Source organism: Capra hircus, chromosome 2 (genome assembly GCF_001704415.2).
Source record: "Capra hircus breed San Clemente chromosome 2, ASM170441v1, whole genome shotgun sequence".
In the NCBI taxonomy this organism is placed as follows: domain Eukaryota; kingdom Metazoa; phylum Chordata; class Mammalia; order Artiodactyla; family Bovidae; genus Capra; species Capra hircus.
In genome coordinates, this window is record NC_030809.1 from 130,048,431 (window position 1) to 130,056,717 (window position 8,287).

At 36.6% G+C, this 8,287-nt stretch overlaps 1 protein-coding gene across 2 annotated transcripts in view; it reads left to right on the forward strand.

The window, feature by feature from the left end:
* The window catches only part of PMS1 (PMS1 homolog 1, mismatch repair system component), a 110,421-nt gene extending 103,042 nt beyond the window's left edge, over nt 1–7,379 (forward strand). The window contains exons 11-13 of one of the 2 annotated variants that reach the window (XM_005675860.2): nt 1,457–1,587; nt 6,239–6,399; nt 7,035–7,379. In XM_005675860.2, coding sequence (XP_005675917.1) covers nt 1,457–1,587; nt 6,239–6,399; nt 7,035–7,199 — 457 coding nt within the window. In that variant the 3' untranslated portion in view covers nt 7,200–7,379. The remainder of the gene's footprint in view (nt 1–1,456; nt 1,588–6,238; nt 6,400–7,034) is intronic. The other variant, XM_013967766.2, reaches the window with a different exon arrangement.

Below are 8,287 nucleotides of genomic sequence, written 5' to 3' on the forward strand. Positions count from 1 at the left end.
ATATGACAGATTAAAAGTTACATTAAAATTATCATTTGGGTCCATACAGCCTGAGAATAATCTTTCATATTTGAATAGCAACAAAGCTTCATTCAAAATTCTTTTCCCCTTTCTTCTGAAATGTGACATCCCAGTCATAAGTTGTTAAAAACTGAGTCATAAATAGGATAATTATGTGTTAGACTGTTTTTGCATCAGATTTCTAATGCAGGTTGTATAGTTTCTCTCTCAGCAGAATAGAGATCTATGAAATACAAAGTAAGAGCTCAATAGTAATAACAAAAGTGGCTAATATGTATTGCTCTCTTACTGTATGATAGGAACTTTACTAAGGTTTTTGCTTTCATGATCCTATCTCACAATAACCTAATGAGAGGTATCCACATTTTAATACAGAAACAAGTACAGAAACATCAAGTAACTTAACAAGGTTCATACAGTCAGTATATAAGCAGTGTACGTAAGATTCCAATCTTGACAGTAACTCTGGATCCTGGACCACTGCTTTCTACACTGTATCATCATCACCACCACTGCCACCACTGCTGGCTCGCAGATTGATCTTCTGAATATTGGGTTGCACCAGACAGAGCACCGCTACTATCTGTATATATAGTTATAGATAGTTCTCCTCTCTGTGGTATCTGCTCTCCTCAACCTTTCAGAGATGATAAGCAAAGACATTATCCATTTGCTTTTTCGAGGAGTTCAGGATTTTAATGAACAAGAAGCAGCTTATCATCCTGTACCAGATAGAATGTAGAATAGTGCCTTACACACCTACCATATGATGGGTGTCAACAGACACATTATTGTGAATAACATGTTATGAAGCACCCTGAGCAGGCCCAAAACCAACATGAAAGGTTAATTTCTGCCCTAGATAATCTTTCACCACCTCAAAATTTTGTTTAATGCTTTTACCACTCAGAACCATGTTATAGGCCACCTTTAGCAAACATATCATGCCTATAGTATACAGGACAAATCTCTCCAGAGTCTTGAATTATTAAATTTTTAAGTTCCTGGGAAAAAAGGTTACTTGCTTATCGTCTTCTTATTGAAGAAGCCTTGACTAATGACAGAATATTATGCAAGGTGGACTGCATCAATAACCTGACAATATATTGTGCCGTGGCATTATTTATAAATAAAGTTTTCATTTGTATTATATCGAAAGAGCACTTTTTAAATTTCACATTTAGTTTGTAAAGTTGTAGAAGATAGAAACTGGTTTTTGTCTATTCTTCCTTTTTGTACACTGTATGTGGTAGGTCTGTGAAGTATTAAGCAAATGTAAAAGCAGTAGAGTTTCTCACAGGGCTGCTTACACCGTTGTATTTTGGTTACTGATAATAACACTTTTTAAAGGGCCTTCAGATTAACTTTTTTCCATAAATTCTCTTATTTCACTTTAAATATTTAAGAAGTTAAAGGGCCATAATTTCTTTTTCAGTCTTTTTAATGGATCCCATTATTTAGAGATTTTACATAAAATGACAGCAGATGACCAAAGGTACAGTGGATCAATTTACCTGTCCGATCCTCGTCTTACAGCAAATGGTTTCAAGATAAAATTGATACCAGGTATGATACTGTGGTTTAATATTTCCTGAGTCGGAAAAATAAATCTTGTTCCAAAAGTTACTTTCGGGTTTCATAATTTACAGATACGATGGTATGTTTTTGTCTCACCACAAGTATGATGTCAGCTACCTGAAACAAGCAAGTTTGGCATCTCTTTCAGTCCATTGCTTTGTGTTATATATAGCATTTCCATAACTAACAACTATAGTTTTTGCCATCCTTTGTCACAGCATGCATACTGCCTGCTGTGTCTAACTGAATTATTAAATACTTCTTAGCTGATGAAGCAGAAATAAACATGTAGAATACTGGAATCAGCTTACAAAATTGGACATCTCTCTTTTCTAAAATGATTTACTTGTTTTCCCAATGAGGTGTCTAACATCAACAGTCTTACTGCTTGGAGAGTGAATGATTTGCTCCCATGGCTTTGCTATCAGTTCAGTTCAGTCGCTGAGTCGTGTCCAACTCTTTGCAACCCCATGGACTGCAGCACGCCAGGCTTCCCTGTCCATCAGCAACTCCCAGAGTTTACTCAAGCTCTTGTCCATTGAGTCTGTGATGCCATCCAACCATCTCATCCTCTGTCATCCCCTTCTCCTCCTGCCCTCAATCTTTCCCACCATCAGGGTCTTTTTCAGTGAGTCAGTTCTTCACATCAGGTGGCCAAAGTACTGGAGCTTCAGCTTGAGCATCAGTCCTTCCAGTGAATATTCAGGACTGATTTCCTTTAGGATTGACTGGTTTGATCTCCTTGCAGCCCAAGAGACTCTCAAGATTCTTCTCCAACACCACATTTCAAAGGCATCAATTCTTTGGCGCTCAGCTTTCTTTACGGTCCAGGCTTTGCTATAAAGCCTGTTATAATACTGTTTGTTTACTATGGAAATTCACCAGGTGAGGAGAAAAAGGAAAATTCATCTGGCTAGGAGACTTCAGTTTTCCTGGCTGGCCCCTTCTCTGTTCTTTCATAGTTTCCATACTTAACTTCCTCTGCCCTATCTACTCCTGCTTCCCAGGTGGCGCTAGTGATAAGGAAAGTGAAAGTGAAGTCACTCAGTCATGTCCGATTCTTTGTGACCCCATGGACTGTAGCCTACCAAGCTTCTCTGTCCATGGGATACTCCAGGCATGAATACTGGAGTGGGTTGCCATTTCCTTCTCCAGGGGATCTTCCCAACCCAGGGATCGAACCTGGGTTTCCCGCATTGGTGGCAGATGCTTTAACCTCTGAGCTACCAGGGAAGCCCAACCCATCTGCAAATGCAGGCCAGTCTTGTCCTGTTACTTTGCCTTCTGTCTGGGATCAAGCACAAAGGTTCCAGGATGAGTGATTCCACTGTCCCCTGGCCCACTCGCCCCTAAACTTCCCATGGGCAAAGTGTAGATAAACAAAACAATGTCAGAAAATTTTAAAGGAATGGTTTACTGAGACATGAAGAGAAAATAAGTAAAAGTGATACACAAAACCATGAAATAGGATATATACAGAAAATGCTTTGGTGTTCCATACTTTAATTTTATTGACTAGCAGTTTTAAGAAAACCTACTCAGAACTTATTACCCCCTACCTAAATCCTGGATATTTAGATTTGGAGTAAAGAGTTCAAGTGCCAGATCTGCCATTTAAATACATGTTGTAGGGAAAATCAGCTGGCCTCAATGTTTCCGCATCGGTAGCAGCTAATAATTATTACCTGCATGGCATTAGTCTGTAAGTATTACATGCATTAATTCATTTGATCTTTCTAAAGGCCTGTGGTTCAGTTACTATGCACATTTTTTACAGTTAGAAAAATCCAGGCAGGAGAAGTTTAGTTTGCTTAAGTATACAGAATTAATGATAGAACCAGGATATGAACCCAAGCAATCTGCCTTTAAAACCTAGCTCTTAATTAATGTTTATTTCCTATTAAAATTTATATATTTACTTGTATATGCCAGTGGTATGTGTTTAATGGTATGTGTTTAAATTTTCTCTTCTCTTCCTATTCTCCAGCACCTCCTCCCTTGTAGCTCAGTCGGTAAAGAATCTGCCTGCATTGCAGGAGACCTAGGTTCAGTCCCTGCGTTGGGAAGATCCCCTAGGGAAGAAAATGGCAACCCACTCCAGTATCCTTGCCTGGAAAATCTCATGGACAGATGGAGCCTGGTGGGCTGCAGTCCATGGGGTCACAAAGAGTCGGGCACAGCTGAGCGGCTAATACTTCCACTCATTTTTTAGGTCCTCCTAGAAATCTTTTTTCCTCAGGGCTTCTGACATTTAAAGATTTATTTGAAGTATGGAGTTTATGTATGCGTGTAGCAAGATATTTTTTTCTTAGTCTATTTTCCTAAATAACTTTGTGGTATTGGTGGCAAGTACTTTTTTTTTCATGAAAGATGTTATCACAACGATTTTTGTTTAAGTTAGGATAATTAGCCTGTCTGTTTCAGGAGCATGTTTTTTTTTGAGTTACCCAGTACGTTTCTGTTTCAGGAACACATTCAGCTCTTAACTTGTAGATAGTGTTTTTAAAAGTCCTATAAATGCGGGGTACTTTGCATGGCACCAAAGATATAAAAATGAATAAGCTAGTCATCTGCAAGCTGACTTGAGTGGAATTTACTCAGGTTATCATCAGCATTGTTTCTCTTCTCTGTAACAGATCGAGGTAAAAATATTCATGTTTCCTTTCTTCATTTGTTTTTAGCTGTTTTTTCTTCATTATTTTTTGTCATTTTTTAAAAAAGACTTATTACTCAAGTCTTTTAGCAAGTTTTACTGTATTGGACTAACTTTTGATCAGCAGTTTGCCAGTTGCCAGAAAACATCTTTGGATAAAAGCACTTGAAAAAGAGGAAGAATACATTTGGCTTTAAGGAAAAGGATTCTTAATGTGACCTTAAAGAAATACGATTGTTAATGAGAATAGCTTTTATTCTGTATCAGTGAGAATTACCCATTTTGGGAACTGCAAGCTTGTCAGACCACTTATTAAAGTATTTTCAGAAAATGGGGAAGCATTTCACAGAATTTTATGAAAACTTCTTGAACGGGATTCCAAATGTCTCTCAAGTTTTCCTTATCTATATTCTATATTCTGCAAACACAGAGATTAACATATTGTTCAATTTCCTCATTTGTTCCCATATACTTTTTACCCGGGCTTCTCTGGTAACTCAGGATGGTAAAGAATCCATGTGCAATGCAGGAGACCTGGGTTCAGTCCCTGGGTTGGGAAGATCCCCTGGAGGAGGGCACAGCAACCCACTCCAGTATTCTTGCCGGAGAATCCCCATGGACAGAAGAGCCTGGTGGACTACAGTCCATGGGGTTGCAAAAAGTCAGACACAATTGAGCGGCTAAGCACACACAGCAATTTTTACCCATATCCACAAAATTTTCCTGCATTTAGGTAGTCAGTATTAAATGTTTCAGTCTCATCATACTGCAGACAATATAGAACTAGCAATAATGAAAAGTTTCTTGACTGATAAATTTTTTCTATCTGTATATATATAAAAAATGTTTACTAGGATATTTTGCTACTTCCTCTTTGCCTGTCTAATCCCTGTTTGAAGTCCCATTTAAGTTCGGTTGGTTGCTCAGACTCTCATTTTGTCTCCCTTTACTGAACTCTGTATTTTATCCCTGAACACTTGATTATGTATCATCTTATCTTGTTCTCCAGTTGTTTCCTGGGAGGAACATTAGGATGCCTGCTCTGTTTGTTATACCACCAGTGCATCTGCCATTCAGGTCAAGGAACTAGTTTGTAAATGGCAGGTTAGGAATGGGTTCATCTCAGGACCTGAAACTCTTCAAGCTACATCACTCCTCTTTTAAAATTTTCCCTTTGATAGCTTATCCAACATTGGACTATCTCTAACATTTTGTGGTCTGCAATATTAAGAATACTGTTACACAGATAGAGCCAAAAAACCCAAATCTTTGCTGTTTTCTAAAAATCATAAAATGTGTTCTAAAGCTAAATTTGATGTTTGGGAAGTTCAAATAATAGATATGTCAGATTTAAACATTATTCTAAAAACTAAACATTAGTATTTCATTTCCTCAAACTGCTAATATATTAATAAGTTACTATAGTGGTAATTATTTTGTAGCTTATATGTATATTTATCAACACTTTGTGTACCTTAAACTTACACAGTGTTATGTGTCAAACATATCTAAATAAAGCTGGAAAAAATAACTTACTATATTTTTATAATAACTTGTAAGATAAACTAATATTCAAAATAATTCAGGCTTTTAGATATTAAACCAGTAGGATAGAATTTGAATAGCAACAGTTGCTAAAACATTTAAGCCAGTTTTATTTTTATAAATATCATGGGACTCCATTTTCTCTCCAAAGTAAGAAATGTTCTAAACAAATGTAGGGAACAGAACAATAATATCTGAGATTAAATGATATAAAGTACATGTGGTTTCTTTGAGCACTTATGACTTAATGTGAATGTGAAATCCTCTGGGAAATTATTATTTGTTCTTCAACTAGGGAACAAAACTTTTTCTGACAATATTAGATTCTAATGAATGTTCACCAGATATTTTAACAGTGATTTTGTTTTTCTTAGACATTTTCTGGAATACAGTTAAAACAAAATTTAACTATATGTAGTTTTATATATATTTTTCTTTTAGGAGTTTCCATTGCTGAAAACTACTTGGAAATAGAAGGAATGGCTAATTGCCTTCCATTCTATGGAGTGATGGATTTAAAAGAAATCCTTAATGCTATATTAAACAAAAATGCAAAGGAAGTTTATGAATGTAGACCTCGAAAAGTGATAAGTTATTTAGAGGTATGTATTATTAGCTTATGTAGATTGGCTAGATTTTAAGGTATTTAACTCTTTCTTAATAAAATAGTAAATGATTTTGAAATCCTATAAGGTTTGTTATCTGTTTACAAGAGGAGAAGCTGCTTAAATGTCACCTGGAGGAAACTTTCCCTAAACATACTCTCTTTATCATATGACTCAGTTTAATTTTGTGCAGTTACTTGCTGAAATTTTGTCTTTTAAAGAATTTATTTATTTTTAATTGGAGGATAATTGCTTCACAATGTTGTGTTGGTTTCTGCCGTACATCGACATGAATGAGTCATAGGTATACAGATACTCCCTCCGTCATGAGCCTCCCTCCCATTTCCCACCCCATTCCACCCCCCTAGGTTGTCTAGGTTATCTTTTTATCTTTCTGCTTCTCTGCACTAGATTGTCAGTTTCAGAAGAGCAAGGATGTTGCTTTTCTTGTTCTCTGCTGTATTTATAGAACCTACAACAGTGACTAGCACATAATTGTTGTTTAGTAAATATTTATTGAGTGAGTAAATAATTAAAGAATATAATCAATTTTCTGTCTTCCTATTTGCCAGTAAAAACCTGTTTTCTGCTTCATGTATATCACAGTAAAATGTATGGCTTTCTCTTCACAGGGAGAAGCAGTACGTCTGTCTAGACAATTACCCATGTACTTATCAAAAGAGGACATCCACGATATTATCTACAGAATGAAGCACCAGTTTAGAAATGAAATTAAAGGGTGTGTTCATGGTCGCCCGTTTTTTCATCATTTAACCCATCTTCCAGAAGCTACATAATTATGTTTAAGAAAATTTGTTAATGTTGAAGTCAATATGGTCATAAAATAATGAATCAGGTTTAAATTATCTGTGTACTATCATGTGTTAAAATGGTTGTTTTGTAAATAAGGAATCACTGGCCTGTTTGTATATTGAAAATTTTTTCAAAACTATAAAAAATTAATATAGACTATTAATACATTTTATTATCAAGAAACAACCTTCATAATAACTATTGGTTATAAACTCTAAATTGAAAAATACTTAACTGATCTTGGGTGTTTGATTTACTCAATCCAGTGAGTCAACTGTTCTCATCAGATGATTACTTTGGTCATCTGACTCAAAGGGCTGACTCATTGGAAAAATCCCTGATGCTGGGAAAGATTGAGGGCAGAAGGAGAAGAGGGCATCAGAGAATGAGATGCCTGAATGCTTTCACCGATGCAGTGGACATGGACTTTGGCAAATTCGGGAGATGGTGAGGGACAGGGAGGCCTGGTATGCTACAGTCCAGAGAGTCATGCCTGGATGACTGAACATCAACAACATGGACTAAATTGTATCCTCCAAATTTTTCAGTTAAAGCCCTGACCCCACAGTGAGATGGCATTTGCAGATGAACCTTTTAAAGAGGCAGTTAGGTTTAGTGAGGTTAGGGCTGGGGCACTCCTGGTGGGATTAGTGCCCTTTTAAGAAGAGATACCACAGAGTTTGCTTATTCCCTGTTACCGTTTCACCAACATCCCAATTCCTATTCCAGCTGCTGAACAGAGAGAAAAAGCGGCCCTCTAATCCAGGAGTAGAGCTCTTACCAGAAACCAATTATGTCAGCACCTTAACCTTAGACTTCTAGCCTCTAGAACTATGAGAAAATGCCTGTTGTGCTTTTAAAGCCCAGTCTATAGTATTTTGCTATTGCAGCCTGAACTAATACACTGGGTTCCATCCTGTGCAGGGAAAAATAAAACATTCTGGCGTATCTGACAAGTTATCAATCTTGTGTAAAGGAAAAGGGGAAAAGTAATGGGGTGAGGAAAAAGTAAGGAAATACAATTTAGAGAAAGAAGATAAAAAGTAACTTCAAAAATCCTGTTATTTACCTC